The sequence below is a fragment of the Cherax quadricarinatus genome, chromosome 67, assembly GCF_038502225.1.
Source record: "Cherax quadricarinatus isolate ZL_2023a chromosome 67, ASM3850222v1, whole genome shotgun sequence".
Classification (NCBI taxonomy): domain Eukaryota; kingdom Metazoa; phylum Arthropoda; class Malacostraca; order Decapoda; family Parastacidae; genus Cherax; species Cherax quadricarinatus.
This window is the reverse complement of record NC_091358.1, coordinates 5845363-5862950: the sequence shown is the minus strand read 5'-3', so window position 1 is coordinate 5862950 and position 17588 is coordinate 5845363. Positions and strand designations below refer to the sequence as shown.

Sequence of the window (17588 nt, the reverse complement as noted above, 5' to 3'; positions counted from 1 at the left end):
AGATACGTATGTTTATGGAGCAACTTACAATGTGAACAGAGTGACTGATATTGTAGTGGCCACAATTAGGCTTGGTTACAAGTACTTCTGGCAGTTTGGCAGACACACAGATGATGATCAAACCAAATGCAAAGTATGTGGCCAGCCCTATGGTCAATATCTTGAAAACTATGTGCTTAATTGTCCACTTATTGAGAAATATAGAGATAGACAGTATAAAAACCTATGTGACATATCAAGACATCTTATTAATGAAAATAAGATACCAGATATATTAAACAAATTTCCTAAATTTGCTTGTAATAAGTAAGTGAACTGTAGATAAAAATCCAAATGTACCCCTGTTAACCCTTTTGGGGGTCTAGTTCCTAGGCCTTTTGTGTGTCCATACGATCTTGCAGTAAAATCCACAGGACGGATATGGGATGCACAATAAACTAGCCACTTCAGTGTCAAAATCTAATCTAATCTAACTGAACTTATGAAAATTTAAATGTAAATTTCAAATATTTCTCATATTTCTCAATTCACTATTTAAAATGATGGTATTGATATTACTACACATACATTGGGCATTGTATTTATGGTGAACTGCTAAATCTGCAGAGGTCATACAACACCTGCAAAACAGAAGGCAATTATACTGATCTAAAGAAGGGGAGGGCAGCTCCAATTCCTTAGATTAAGAGCCCTTCAGAAGCATCCAGAAACCCTTGAAGGGTAAACATCTCAAACAAGATTCCTGGATGCCAGTGAGGGATTCATGATGAGAGGAATTATAAATGAATACATAAATAAATACTTTATTTCCACATGAAAAAAAAGCATAGTTTTTACAAAACTGGATAACATTTAACAGTACAGTGGACCCCCACCTTACGATATTATTTCATTCCAGAGGTATGTTCAGGTGCCATTACTGAATGAATTTGTTCCCATAAGGAATATTGTGAATTCGATTAGTCCATTTCGGACCCTCAAACATACACGTACAAATGCACTTACATACATACACTTACATAATTGGTCGCATTGGGAGCTGATCGTAAAGCGGGGGTCCACTGTACTGTATATATGGTTATGCAGGCAACTTAAAACCTAAGATTAATAGAATATAAAAGAGCATAACACAGGAGGGCCCCTTTTTACAGCGTTTTGTTAATGCAGTGGTTTTCACTTATACTCATTCTTCATTTATTCAGACTTCCTACAGTAAATATATTCGCCACTCGCCACTCATTGCTTCAGAGGAGGAGGATAAGACAGGTGAAAAGTATTACCCTAACAAAGCTGTTGCAAGCCATGTCTGCAACATGTTCAATGACAATGCCTTGTCCCATTTTAGGCAAATCTTAAAGAGATGCCAGAAACAGACCTCTCTGGACAGTCACTGGACAGGGGTCCAGTGACTCTCAAGCTGGTCAGAGTGCCAGTAAAAAACAAAGAAGGGACGTAACCCCGGATAGGACTTGATACCTTAAGTCCTTATGGAAGGGGATTCCCCTTCCAAACAATAACCTCTCCTTCCCCTCCCCTCCTTGCCATCTGCCATACACCAACAATAGTCTTCAATAAAGGCAAAAGTTATGTTAAATGTTCATTTACCCATTTCAATAGTCCTTTATATTTATTTCTCATTGTTTTCTGTATGTAAAACTACATATAGTTATTCTCTATAAAATGTATTTTTTGTTAATACTTTTGGGTGTCTGGATTGGATTAACTGGATTTACATTATTTCTCATGGGAAATATTCCTTCAGTTTTCGTCAAATTCGGTTTTCGTCAGACTTTCTGTAACGAATTAAAGACGAAAACCAAGGTTCCACTGTATATGTATATACCTAAAACATTAACACATAATTTTATACTTTACTGTAGTGGAGGGAAGGTGGGGTAGGGGTCACCCCAGGAAAGGTTGGAGGGACAGGGTGAAGAAAGTTTTGTGTGCAAGGGGACTGGACATCCAGCAGGCATGTGTAATTGTGTTAGATAAGACTGAGTGGAGGCAAATGGTTTTTGGGACTTGACGAGCTGTTGTAGTGTGAACAAGGTAACATTTCAAGAACGGATTCAGGGAAACTGGTTAGCTGGACTAGAGTCCTGGAGGTGGGACATTCAGTGACTGTACTCTGAAGAAAGGATGGGGATATTTGCAGTTCCGGAAGGGCACCTGAACTGTAGTATCTACATGTCTCTGGCAAGACAGTGACAAAGAAAATGATGGTGAAAGTGTCTTTTTCAGGTAACTCTTCCTTGGTGGAAAATGGTCCGTGTGATAAAAAAATATAATAATAATAATAAAAATAAGTCCTAGGTAGTAGGTTGGTAGACAGCGACCGCCCAGGGAGGTACTACTGTCCTGCCAAGTGAGTGTAAAATGGAAGCCTGTAATTGTTTTACATGATGGTAGGATTGCTGGTGTCTTTTTTTTTGTCTCATACACATGCAAGATTTCAGGTACGTCTTGCTACTTCTACTTACACTTAGGTCACACTACACATACATGTACAAGCATATATATACACACCCCTCTGGGTTTTCTTCTATTTTCTTTCAGGTTCTTGTTCTTGTTTATTTCCTCTTACTTCCATGGGAAAGTGGAACAGAATTCTTCCTCCGTAAGTCATACGTGTTGTAAGAGGCAACTAAAATGCCAGGAGCAAGGGGCTAGTAACCCCTTCTCCTGTATACAGCAGGGCCCCGCTTTACAGCGGTTCGCTTTACGGCGTTCCGCTAATACGGACATTTCAAATTATGACCAAAACTCGCTATACGGCTCCCCCCACCTGTCTTTCTAATACGGTCACAGCTGCCCACCGAGTTTGTTTACATTCTCCCTGAGCACATCTCCTTATTATGTCTGGAAACTTTCCAAAATTTCAAGTGTTTTAAAGTTATTGTATATTTTATATGTATTGTACTTGATAATTAAACTTGTGTACACCTGTACCTAAATAAACTTACACACTGTGCTGGCATGTAGGTACACATTAAAATCACTAAGTCTCTACTCTTGATGCAATAATGATAATAATAATAATAATAATAATAATAATAATAATAATAATAATCTCTTGGGTGCATTAATGTCGCATATTACGTTAATATAGACATTTCCCTTAATCTATGATATTTTTTTCAAAATTATATAAGAAACACATTATGTAACACACAAACATGATACATGCACCCACAGTATAAAAATTTATACAAATATATATGAGATGTTTACCAAACGGTTTGTAGAAGTGTCGGAAGAATTACGTTTTCTCTAGCCCGTCACCTGTTACTAGGGATAACTGTAGAAAAAATATTCCTTTCGTATGCCTTCACTTTATAGCTATAATTCTGTACTAACTTGTACACAGTGTAAGAGTATTTGTTTCGTGATTTAATTATTATAATAATAATAAAAATATTATAGGGTAAAAGTTTCACAAACTCTTACAAATGTACATAAATGAACTAAAACTGGACACGTATTAATACCGTCTATTTCGCCTGACCGAGTGATCGTCCACAACCTGTTCAGTTTGTTTGTTTACGCTGTCTGAGCTCGGTGTATCATTAAATGTTGTATATTACGTTAATATACACATTTTCATTAATCCATCCGTGATATTTTTTTCAAAATTATATAATAAACACGATACATAACATAAATACATAACAACATATGTGTAGAGAACCTAGGATAACCCAAAAAAGTCAGAGTGACTTACTTCCATTGCCTTCACTCAGAGCATCATTTCTTCTCAAAATGATGTTACATGAGAATGGGAGTGTTCTTCTTTATTTATTCTACCGTATCAATGTAGAGACAACCTGTACACAATGTAACTTGTACACAAACCAGACGTGTACACTGTTTACAAAACTTACCTTCGCCTGGTTTGTTTACATAACTCTGCGCCTGTCCTCTCTCATGCACTCATTCTTTCTCTCTGGTATGGTAGCCTGGCTGACTACCATACATACCACACTTGATTTTTTACAATAAATACTACTCATCTCACCCTATATTTTAAGGTAAGTAATGAGTGAACTGTATATACATTTTATCGCTCTGGGATGCTTAAATATCATAGAATAGTATGTGTGGGTGGGGTGGCCTGGTATGGTAGCCTGGCTGACTACCATACATACCACACTTGATTTCTTACAATAAATACTACTTGTCTCACCCTAGATTAAGACTATAAATATTTTAAGGTAAGTAATGAGTGCACTATGTGTGTATTGTACTTTTTTATTTTTTTTTGATGCCTGGTTCTATTGCTAACATAATATATGTTAGTGTAAACTTGTTATCTAGTGTTTGTATGCATTTGTAAGTGGAAAAAAAGGGTGTTCCACTTTACGGCGGTTTCCGCTTTACGGCGGTAGCCTGGAACCTAACCCGCCGTATAAGTGGGGCCCTCCTGTATATTACTAAATGTAAAAGGAGAAACTTTTGTTTTTTCTTTTGGGCCATCCTGCCTCAGTGGGATATGGCCAGTGTGTTAGTGTGTTAAAAGAAGAAAGAAAGAAAGAATAAAAATAAGTGAAGGAGAAAAAGGGATGTAAAGGATAAGATATAGATGTGCTTAAGGAAGAAAATTGACTGAAAAAAATGGTAAGTCACAGCTGATATAGCAAATTGGTGCTAGGTAAGAAATCAGAATGTTTACAGCAGAGGTGAAACTGTCACAGAAAATATATTAACAAGAAGTGCTAAACCCATGTGGGTCCTTCAACACTGTGTGATGAACAGACGCATTGCCAATCAATTTACAATTACCCTCCTATCAGAGAGAAGGGTGGGCAGTAAGCATGTCAGGGTTTATACAAAAGGCATCCAAAATGAAGATGGTGTGTTCTGGTGAATGGGATCCCATACAATTTACCATCAGTAAATACAATCAACTTTGCATATCAGTTTTAAAAAAAGCATATGGTAACAGTTTGAAGTGCCTTATTGATGGTAAAGAGCTCTTGATCTAAAGACTATAAGTTACCTTCCCTTTCCTTGGACTGAATCTGATTGCTTCCCGTTTACCCTGGTACTGTATAATTCCCTTATGGGTTTAGCATTTCCCATGGCCCAATGTGGCATGGGAAGTAATCAGGTTCAATCCAAGGAGGGGGATAGTTCAAATCCCTTGGATCAAGATGCCTTCACCAGCATCAAGACACTCCCCCTGAAGAGAGTACTAATGTAATGTCCATGGTGTAAACAACATTTCTGCAGCAAATTGAGAGATGCTGTTTATTAAAGACTGATATACTGTACTGTACATTATGAATTGTGTAACAGGCAATTCAGGAACTATAGATATACAGTATTATCTGGTGTCTGCTGTACATAGTGAAGTTTCTCAGAAAAAATGTAAGTGGGAAAGAGGACAAGGTTAAATATCTTTGATCACCTATTTTTTTTTTCTTAGGAACTATTACTGTAATAATATTTATATAACAGTAAGCCCTCAATATAATGGATTAATAAGAAAAAGAAGGTGGGCAGTAATGGATAAAGATGTGATTATTTTGCCACGATTGTAACTATAATGGACAATTCTGTAACCAATGAACTTTATCTGCTGTTTATGAACCAATTAACCCAGTACATTTTGTTCTATATTTCTGAAATTCATTTTACTGAGGTCTGTTACAACTAAGGTACAATATTTTTCACATAACTATATATAAGCATAAAGAAAATACATAATAAAAATATTATGCCAGCAAGGTTTTAATATTATTAACTAGATACATGATACACAATATAGTCAAAATTAGCATTAGCATCAGTTTCTACAATAACCACTTCTTCCACATGAGCAGCTGTGATGGCCTGAGCTTCTCTGCATGGTAATACAGCTTCACAAGTCCTGGCAGCTCCTTGTGGCAATGGAAGCCTATCTTCCAAACATCTTACCTTATCAGATACAACAAATGGTAACTCATTGCTGTCTTCTACTCTCTCAAAGTTACCTACACAATCTGTTTCTGGTACTGAAATAACAGTGTTAGTATTTATGTCTTTTTCAGGCGAGTCACATTCAGCACTAGAGACCATGGAGAGTACGGGAGTGTCAGATATAATTTCCCTCTCACCAATACTCAGGTCAGTTGCAGATATCAGTGAAGTTAAAACAGATCCACTATCCATGGCCTTCTGGCTAACCTGTAAGTTACCCCCTAATATGATTGGTTCTAGAGCAGCATCAATGTATATACCATTGTCTACATTCTCAGGTTTTTCCAGTAATTTTTGTAATGAAGCTGCAGATGTTACTCTTACTCCCTCCACTGAACTTTCGGTGTTTTCTTTAGGAAGCACTGTTACATTATCTATGCCTTCGTCATGTGGTGAAATGGTCTCAGAAATTATTGAAGGTGTCACAGCAGAGCAGTCATAGGACACAGATGCAAGAAAGCATTCGTGCTTTGTACGTTTGTGCTTCCTCAGTGCCTCTCGCCAAGAATATTGCTTGCCACAAGCATCACATTCGTATGTCACTCTCTTGTGCTTATTAATATGTAACCTACAAAATAAACAACAGTATAGTGTCTAATAAATATAATAAAACACTGATATTGTATAGCTCTAATATTGTACAGTACAGTACTAATGCAGTAATATGCATATACACTAGGCATCATAAATATGCACACCTAAAAAGTCCAACTTTAGCAGACTACGTATTTGCCTGACAAATTCATGAAGTGCCAGTGTAACTTTTGTATGGAAGACACTGTACCTTGACATAATGCCAAAGACAAAGAACTGGCTGAATTATTGTGATTTTTCAATATTTTAATGACTGGTCTAGACTCACTGAGCTTACATCTGATTGAGAATGTCCAAAACTTATTAAGCGTAAGCTTCATTGCGTGGACCTGTTACCTAACCCCAAAATCTTGAGTGCCATTAACCAGGTGTGGGAGGGTACTGACTTTTCTACCGTCCATAAGTTAGTCTTATCAATGCCTTGGAGACTTAAGGAGTGCATCAAGAGGAAGGGTAATCCTACAATATATTAATTTAGGTAAGGAACACATAAATATTTCCTATTATCTATTTTAAACAACAGGTTATGGTGAGCAGTCTCATTTTCTGTGTGGTCTGTTTATGTGTATGCATATTTATGATGCTTACTGTACAGAATAAATCTAGACATGTAGTGCTGACAGGTACTGGTACAGAGATGCAATATGCAAGCAAGTTTTTATTAGGACTACATTCTATATTCTCACTATTCATGTAAGCTTTCAACAAATGTGGTTTATGATAGATCTATGAGCTTAGCCTTGTGAGTTAGCAATGTCTAATGTATCATGTACTATTATCAGGGATAATAACAGTTTCACAATGGTGCCAGAGGGAAGAGTGCAGGACAGGATATCTAGCCAAAAAAAAATTGAATACTGTACAAGATGTTTCTAGAAAGACTTGGTAACATTTTCAATAGGGAATTAATTGTTAAATTTGTCTTTGTGGAGAAGCAACAACACCATACAGCTCAGAATATTCTGTAATAAACATTATTTTACAGCCAATAAAATTTAATAATACAGTATTGTACAGCAGTTTCATAAGTTAGAATATGTAATAAATGTATGCTTCTCCATTATTTTTTCCATTTATTTGTTCAAGCACACATGTTGCCTCACTTCCACATGTGAATTACAACTCCAGGAAATCCAGGCAAGAAAATTAAAACTATTGAAAGCTTACAACCACAACTCTTGTTACTAAGATAAGGACACAACAGGTAATACAGGATTGCCTCTAGATCTACATTTCAAATCTGCATTTTATACTTTAAAATGTATTGAGCTTGAAGATAGCAAAAGAATTTTTTTATCTTAATGGCTGTCTCCCACCAAGGCAAGGTGACCCAAAGAAGGAAACACATTCACCATCATGCATTCAATTGAAGTCTTGCCAGAAGTGTGATGACATCACAATTCAGATTACCTTCTGACTGCAACATCTCTATCCCTCCTTCAGAGTGCAGACACTGCTCAACCCACCACCAGGACTCTAAGTCAGGCTAACTTTTTCTCCTGAACTCCTTCATAAATGCTACCTTGTTCACACTCTAACAACATAAACATTAAAAATCACTTTTCTCAATTCACTCCGATGTAGCATACTTATAAAAACCTGTTGGATACTCAAGCTCCTAAAGCTCAAAACTGGAATTCCAGAAAAAAAAGCATGTCCCTGATTATATTTATAGGAAACCCTAAACCTTGTGGTTCAATTAGCACAGGGAGTTATGGAAGCTCAATCCTCCATGAGTCTCATGTACTGTATATTACAGTATGCACTTGTATCAGTTAACAAATTTGGCAAAGATCTCGAAACATTATGATGATAATATATACAAATTCCACTTACCTATAATCAATATGTGAGGAGAATTTGGAAGAGCAAAGAGTACATTCCCAGGATGTAATTCCATGATGTACAGAGTTAATGTGAGAGTTCAACTGAGTTTGTAGTTTAAATGTCTCTCCGCAGTACTCACAAATCACAGAGTAACTTCCATGTGCCTGAAAAATTGTTACGTGCTGAGTGTATGTGAAAACATGGAAGCTTGGTATCAGTATAGGAAGCATCCCAAACCACAAGCATATTACAATTTTAAGAGTATTTAAAATGAATATGCTGTACTGTACTATAATGAGATGAGAAATAGTGTTAGAAATGAGCATACTATCAAAAGAGAGGAGGAAGTGTTAAAAGTGCATATTACAACCTAGGATTTCAAAGGCCTGTTATCCCAGGTGTAATGGGAGCAAAAGAAAATCAGCAGAAAAAGTTTAGACTTATATTATCCTTCACCAATTTAGAACAGCAATATGTACACTATGTACAGTAATAAGTATAGTGCACGTCACGGTAAGCAAGGCAGAAATAGAAGCCACAAGATAGCAGACCGTGCTCAACCAGCTCTAGAATGAGAATGACAAGGGCAGACAGGAGAGCGGTATCCACATAACCTCTGCGATTGCCAATCCCACCTTCTTATTGGCTAGAACCTGGTCACTAGTTGAACGATGGGGCCCCATCACCAACTCTTAGCAACCTGGTTCGCTGGTTGGGGGAGATAGCCTGTAAATGAGGGTGTGTCCATGTGCCGAATAAAGGTTACGTACTCTTTGCATGCCACCCCCCCACCCCCGAGAAGGCTCAGGATTAGGCTGCCACCTCCCAGTGGTAACCGTGCCGCCATGGCACAAAATAATGGGACCGCCTATCCTCTCCACCATCCCACTCTTAGATAGAGCTCAGCTTTCCTAGTGACCAAAGCCAAACCCTAAACTTAGAGTGAGACAGCAGTCAGACAGGCTAGCATAGGTCCAAGATACAGGCGGACGGTAGCCCGTATCCCCTCACTAAAAAAAACCCCCACATCAGGGGATAAAAAAAAGAGCTTGAAAGGGGGTTACCACAAATACATCCTAACCTAAATAAAATATTAAACTAGACTCTTGACAAAGAGTCTGCCAACACATTTTCTTTGCCGGCAATATATTTAATTTTTATGTTGTAGGGCTGCAGCCTGAGCGTCCAACGCATAAGCCTTGTGTTGTGATTCTTCATGGCTTGGAGATAGACTAACGGGTTGTGATCACTGTAGACTGTGACCACCTGCGATGTCTGGCCCACATAAACATCGAAATGCTCCAAAGCCAGTACCAGCGCGAGGGCTTCTTTTTCAATGGTAGAGTAAGCTCTCTGATGTGGCTGGAACTTGGCTGAAAAGTATGCGATTGGCTGCAGCTCCTTGTTCCCGATTTGTAATAGTACCGCCCCAACCCCAGACTCACAAGCATCAACCTGTAATGAAAAAGGTTTGGAGAAGTCTGGAGACAGGAGAATGGGTGCAGAGCACAATAATCTTTTTGCTTTATTAAAAGCAGTGTTACAATGTGACGTCCAATTAAAGGGAACTTTATGACTGGTAAGAGAGGTAAGAGGGGCTACAATATCTGAGAAATTCTTACAGAATCTTCTGTAAAATCCTATCATGCCTAGGAAACGTTGAAGAGATTTCCTATCATGAGGAACTGGATATTCTTTAATCGAAAGAACTTTAGCAAGTTTAGGTGCAACATTACCACTACCTACTTCATGGCCTAGAAAAGTGACAGTGGCCTGGCCAAAGGAAGATTTAGATAAATTAACTGTTAATTGGGAATTCTTAAAGGTCTCAAACAGAGCTTTAAGTCTAAGTAGGTGTTGATCCCAAGTATCAGACACCACAACAATATCATCTAGGTATGCTGCCGTGCCTTCAAGTCCTTTAATAGCCTGATGGATGAGTTTCTGGAATGAAGAGGGGGAATTTTTCATTCCGAAGGGGGTAACTGTATACTGATAATGACCTCCTGGAATTACGAAGGCAGAGATTTCCTTCGCCTTATCTGTCAAAGGTACCTGATAGTAACCTTTAAGGAGATCTAATTTGGACACAAAAGTAGCCTTACCCACAAAGTCAATTACGTCATCCAGATGAGGAAGAGGGTAAGCATCTGTAATTGTGACCTCGTTCACTTTACGGTAGTCTGTGCACATACGAAACCCTCCATCAGCCTTTTTTACTAGGATGCACGGTGAAGCCCATGGACTAGATGACTCCTCCACTAAACCATGTTCTAACAAGAAGTCTACTTCCTGCTGAAGTACCCTTTGCTTTTCAGGATTAGCTCTGTAGGGGGAGAGTTTAATTGGTTTAGATTTTCCCACATCTACATCATGGTAACCTAACGTACATTTTTTCGGCACATCCGAAAAAATATTAGGATATGACTGTAGAAGCTCAGTTAAATTGGTTGCTTGTATTTCAGATAATCCATCCATTAACGGGCTAGGATCCTTGAGGAGGACAGAATTTGAAAGTTTAGTATTAATTTCAGAGATAGAGTGCAAAGAGTCAGAGTCGTCCTCAGAGGTAGAGGACAGAGTCATTACTGGGACTTTATCTGGTGTATGAAAGGCCTTGATTTGATTAATGTGGTAAGTTTTTGTTTTTGAGGTCTTATCAATGGGAGCTACCACATAATTTAAATCAGATAATCTACTTACTATCTGCATAGGTCCCGTAAATCTAGCTTTCAAGGTGTGGCCAGGTATAGGTTCCTGCACCAACACCTTGTCTCCTGGATGGAAGGAGCGGAATTGTGCACTTCTGTCATACCTCTGTTTCATCTTACTTTGAGCTGTCTTTAGGTTAGCCTTGGCTAACTCACGTGCCACCTGCAACCTTGAAGATGGGTTGTAGAGTGCTGAGCTTACGTCTTCTCCCATCCATCCTTCTTTGAGCACCCGAAGAGGACCTCGTACATTGTGCCCAAAGATCAGCTCAAACGGACTATACCCTGTAGACTCTTGCACCGTCTCTCTTACTGAGAACATCAACAAAGGTAGTGATTCATCCCAGTCTGTAGGAAAGTGCATGCAAAAACTTCTCATCATTGTTTTTAATGTTTGGTGGAATCTTTCCAAGGCGCCTTGGGACTGAGGGTGATAGGCAGTGGATAAGTTGTGAATTATCCCTAACCTAGTTAATACTTCCCTAAATGCTTTGGCAGTGAAGTTAGTACCTTGATCACTTTGTATAGTTTTAGGAATGCCAAAACAAGAAATGAATTTTGTTAAAGCTTTGAGAATAGCTTTAGTATTGATACTACGCATAGGGATTGCATCAGGATATCTGGTTACTTTATCCATAATTGTAAATAAATACTGGTTTCCAGACTTTGACTTAGGTAGTGGACCTACACAATCTATAATTAAATCTGCAAAAGGTTCTCCATCAGCAGGTATGGGTTGGAGAGGTGCAGGTTTAATGGAATGTCCAGGTTTTCCAACTTGCTGACATTCTCGGCAACACCTAATATGATTCTTCACATCTTCCTTTAATTTTGGCCAATAAAATTCTTTTGTGATTCTATACAAGGTTTTTGTAATTCCTAAGTGACCTCCTAATGACGTATTATGAGCTATATTTAATATCTGAGGTCTATACTTGGTTGGAACCACTAACCTGTCGTATAATTGCCGGCCCTCTATCTCCTTACCAGTCTCAGTGCAGACCAAATAATCATTTTTAACTTCATACTTGACTGGATGACCCAAAGAGGATTTACCCATGGCTACCTCAAAAGCGAATTTTAAAGAAGGGTCCTTTCGTTGTTCCTCCCGGAAGGACAGTCCCTCGGGCATGGAAACAGAGACATCTGGCAATCCTGCAACCTGGGAATAGGAAGGCTTGATCGGGGTCTGTTCACTTGATCTACGAGGCTCTGGCCAGTTTTCCTCGTAAAACAATGTGGCTATTCCGAGATCGGAGTCGTCCAAGGATAGGTCAACATTCTCTCCAGACAACCCTTGGGATGTTGCCCGAGTTATGGCCAACACCGGAGAAGAATTAATCATTATAGGTTCAGGACACGAACTAACAGTAGTAATGTTATTACCCAGTAATAACATGGCATTTTTCATGGGAAATCCTTTTGAGACACCTACAGTCAAGTACCCAGTGTAATATTTGCACTGTACATAAATTTTATGCAAAGGAACAGAATATATAGCTCCTCCAAAGGCTTCCAATAAAACTGAGGAATTCAAAGAAGTATTCTCTGAAAGGGGTAATATTCCTTCTCTGACAAGTGAGCAATATGCTCCAGTATCTCTAAAGGTATTTACTTTAGTTGGTTCTGAGTTTTCCTGAAGGGAAATAAGACTTTCGCAATAATAAGGGGCCATACCTTTTTCTACTTCTCTAGGGGACATGTTACTAGGGATATTAGAGATTTTCCCCGATGGGTTGAGGTTTTTGGGGGCAGTTGGAACTGATGTGACCTACTTTATTACACCTGAAGCAGACGACAGGCTTGCCCTTTACTCCCTGATGACGTTGCAAGTGGTGTCGTTCTGGCTGGTGCCTCTCTGGATATTGTTGTCGAGATGCTCCATAAGTAGTTTGCCTCTCCGCAGGGGGACCATATGTTGAGAAGCGTGGCTCACCAGGTGACTTATTTGGATGACGTAGACGCTCTCCCTCCAGCTGGCACTTCATTCTCCAATGTTGTCGATCTCTGCTCACGCCAGACTGTTGAAAAGAGAGACGGGACCGCTCGGACAAGGAGCGGTTCGTTTCGAAGGTATCAGCCCACCTGGCTGCCTCCAATGCAGTGGTTAAGTCACGATCCTGCAGAAAGACACGAACCTCGGGTCCCACAGACTCCAGCAGGTTATCAATCAGAATAAGCTGCACCAGCTCCTCAAAGTTAGAGACACCACTCGCTTTATACCAGCTGGTAAAAGCTTTGGTTTGCTGTCTCACAAAGTCCACCAGGGATTGACCAAGCTGCCGCCTGTTCAATTTGAAGGTCTTACGATATTTAGCTGGGATACATGTATATGCTCCCAACACTGTGGTCTTCACTATTTGATAATCAGAGAATTCAGCGTCAGTTAATACCGACGTAAATTCCTGTGCCTTACCCAATAATGCTGTATGAACCAACGCTGCCCAGTGCTGTTCCGGCCACCTCAAGGCTCGAGCCTGATTTTCGAAGCTTTCGAAAAATTGCTCTGGTTCGGCCTCATTGAAGCGGGGAACAAGCTGTACTGCTTTTTGTAAACTGAAATCGTTTACAGAATGCGAAAACTGCCTCCTTTCTCTTTCCCTATCAAATTCTTCCCTTGCGAATGCTCTCTGTTCCCTAGTTTGCTCCAGCGTGATTTTTGCCAGCTCAAGTGCCAAGGACGCTGATTCACCTCGAGACAACCCAGCTGCACTATACTGACCATCTTGCTCCGTAGGTGTATCATCTTCCTCCTGCGAGAACATAAGAGTTTTTTCCCTAGCTCCCGTAGAGGGAGGAGTTTGATGTGCCATCTCTTCTTCAATAAGTTTGTCAGCAATAAGTGAACGCAGTTGCGCAGCTGTAAGAGTGCGTTTATAGGGAATGCCAATGGAACGAGCAATTTGCCAACAACGCTGTAGGGACAATTTAGGTAGGTTATGCAAAGTATATGCCGACACCAGGCGTCTGACTCGTCTAGGTGGCATAAGTTATTCGCTATGCACAGTACGAATACCCCAACGTAACACGTTAATTTGCAGAACACGCTTAGCTATGCACAGTACGATTCCAGAATACGCATACAAGCAAAGCCGACTGCACACAAGATTGACCGTAGCGAAGCGAGCACACTGAACAAGCTAGTAGCGAGCTGTTGAACGATCACACAATAGCAAGGCTGATCATAAGCAACTGACACGCAAAATTTGTAAAGCGAAGCGAGACAGCAAGCTACACAATGTTCCTGCTACAAGCTTCACCCTAAGCTCAACCGTTTCTCTAAGTCCAGCTCCAGCTCTCGGACAGGCTACCCATATTACAACCTAGGATTTCAAAGGCCTGTTATCCCAGGTGTAATGGGAGCAAAAGAAACACAGCAGAAAAAGTTTAGACTTATATTATCCTTCACCAATTTAGAACAGCAATATGTACACTATGTACAGTAATAAGTATAGTGCACGTCACGGTAAGCAAGGCAGAAATAGAAGCCACAAGATAGCAGACCGTGCTCAACCAGCTCTAGAATGAGAATGACAAGGGCAGACAGGAGAGCGGTATCCACATAACCTCTGCGATTGCCAATCCCACCTTCTTATTGGCTAGAACCTGGTCACTAGTTGAACGATGGGGCCCCATCACCAACTCTTAGCAACCTGGTTCGCTGGTTGGGGGAGATAGCCTGTAAATGAGGGTGTGTCCATGCGCCGAATAAAGGTTACGTACTCTTTGCATGCTATGCTAGGAAAAGAAAAAGAGAGTTATGAGTATTCTGTGTTGTACTATGAAAAGAGGAGAAGAGGAGTGTTATAAACGAGGGAACAAGAATGTTAGGAGCAAGTACGTATATTATGATGACAAGTAAAGAAATGTTAGAAATGAGCAAATTATACTATGGTAAGTAGGGAAGAAGAAACCTTAAATGGAGTTGTAGAAAACAATAATATATATTCTAAACTTACTTGAGCTTTATGTGATGAAAGGTTGCGACTGTGAGGAAAAACTCGGTCACACTTGTCACACGGATACCGAGGACCTATGGAGGTTACAAAAATTTCTCTCAATATCCCAGATAATTTCACAAATAAGGCTACATGGAGATAATAAAACAATTATCAAAGTGCATTTCATACTGAGGCCTTCTTCAGCAGTCTACTGAAAAAAGGCCTCAGAATAAGGCAGAAATATACATTACTGTGCTGACTTGAACTGTTGTTTTATTGCCTGTGTAGATTCATTGGTACCACTGACCAATGTTTATGACACTATTTGGATACTTCATCATTACATGAAGTACTATATTTAAATGGCTGCTGACACACCTAGGAGGATGTGTTTGAAAGGTATGTTCATGGTACCTGGAGCAGGTTTCGGGGATCAACGCCCCTACGGCCCGGTCTGAGAACAGACACATACTAGTTTTAGGATATTTTAAATTGTACTAATGGTACCAGTTTTTATGATGAAAGTCTGTGATATCTTACCAATGCTTCAGTTAAATAAGGGGCTAAAAAAGCTGTGTACATATACATACATACTGTACATACATATATACATAGGCATGGTGACTCAAAGAGGAAAAAAACACACTCACCATCATTCATTCATCCCTACCCGTCCCTTAGAGTGCAGGCAGTGCTTTATATAAAATGTGTCATTTCATTACCTTTATTATGCTTGGCTGCCAGGTGGTATGAAAGCCCCGAAGCTCCCCGATATGTTTTTCCACATATGTCACAGCTCTTCTTATTTGCACTATCTAGAGCTGAAGATTTTGGTATTTTATCATGTAGACGCAGCATGTGCACTTTGTACGCAGTAATGTTGTGAAGCACACGCCCACACACCTCGCAACTCTGTCAAATAATAAACATTAAAATTTCCTCATACTAACATTTTAGAAAAAAATACTGTGAATAACTTTTTTTTTATGCAAGTGAATATCTCATACAGTACAGGTGCTCCTCGACTTACAATGGTTCGACTTACAATATTTCAACCTTACAGTGGTGCTAAAGTAATTACTTTGGAGATGAAACTTAAGATAATTACCCAGAATGAAGGCAGCAAATCTGTAACCTGTATACATTTTTTAGCCTTTCAATACTGGTATTTAGTTGATTTACAGTAATTATTTGTTTATTTACACATTCAGTAACAGTAGCTATTTATTTTTGTCATTAAGCATGAAAAATAATTACATAATCACTGATATCTTCTGAACTGTTACATCCCACTTTATCTTGATAATTTTACAATAAAGTGAAAATGATAAAAACTGTAATAAGAGAAACAATGAACAAGTATCTTTATACCAACTGACACCAGCAGAAGAGACCATGTGACATGCTGTAATGCTGTTATTAGTGGTTTTCTATCACTCTAGTTTATATTATTACCAATCAATAAATGAAGTATAAAAGCAACTAAACTAACCTTTTGCTCTTGAGAAGTTGAGTGCATTAACATGTGTCTTCTTAATTTCATGCGACCAACGACAACTTTCCCACACTTTGAGCACTTCTCTTGCCGCATGTACTTTTTATCACTTGGCTTTGGGATTTTCTTTTTTCTTTCAGCATTTGAATAAGACTCATTAATTAAACTATGATTCTTTTCATGGTTACTACATCTTGGTGCTGTGAGAAAATTATCATCTGCCATATCACTGAGAACTGTTCCAAGAATTTCTGAATCAATGCTTCCATGATTTTTATCTTCCACTAGTAAAGACTCTTCTCGGTTTTCTGCCAGCGATTTACTTTTGTACATGCTAACACCACTCACAGAAGAACCTTGACAAACAGTGTCTGAGGATGATGGCTCAGTTTCTAGATAGTGTGTGCCATTAACAAGTAAGAAGCTCTGTGATTCTTTCATTACTTCACATTCTTTTTCATTTGCATCTGACCCATCCGTAGAAATTTTACTGTCGCCTAACACCACACTTTCATCTTTTGACACAGGCTCATCAGAGGGAAAGATGGTAATTTTATGTCTGTCATATTTTCGAGGACGACCGCGACTTCTTTTGGTTTTTTTCTGACCATGAATACCTTCCATATGTGCTTCTAAAGCAGCCTTGGTCTGGTGCTCTCGATTACAGAGTGAACACTTATTATGACGTGTATTAGAATGAGTTTCATCAGCATACCGAGGGTTGCTTTTGATGATCCTTTTTGAACTGCACCGATCTGACAACTTTTGAAGGAATCTTGATTCTGCATCATGACAGGAATTCTCCAATTTCTCTGTATCTTCTAAGTGCTCAACATTTCTTTCACTCTATTACAGAAAAGAATAAAAGAACATTTTATTACATGACTTTCTTTCAACTTTCAACAAACCGGCCATATCCCACCAAGGCAGGGTGGCCCAAAAAGAAAAACAAAAGTTTCTCTTTTTAAATTTAGTAATTTATAAAGAAGGGGTTACTAGCCCCTTGGTCCTTTATTACATGACATAAGCATTAAATATTCTACTACAGTGGACCCCCGG

The 17588-nt window shown here is 39.1% G+C and overlaps 1 protein-coding gene across 5 annotated transcripts in view; it reads right to left on the bottom strand.

The window, feature by feature from the left end:
- Positions 1–789: 789 nt before the first annotated feature.
- The window catches only part of LOC128699603 (zinc finger protein 90), a 207155-nt gene continuing 190356 nt past the window's right edge, over positions 790–17588 (bottom strand). For all 5 annotated transcript variants that reach the window (XM_070099355.1, XM_053792326.2, XM_070099354.1 and 2 more), the window contains 5 exons: positions 16527–17375; positions 15757–15946; positions 15053–15126; positions 8392–8546; positions 790–6529 (listed from right to left, as the gene is read on the bottom strand). In XM_070099355.1, coding sequence (XP_069955456.1) covers positions 5743–6529; positions 8392–8546; positions 15053–15126; positions 15757–15946; positions 16527–17375 — 2055 coding nt within the window. In that variant the 3' untranslated portion in view covers positions 790–5742. The remainder of the gene's footprint in view (positions 6530–8391; positions 8547–15052; positions 15127–15756; positions 15947–16526; positions 17376–17588) is intronic.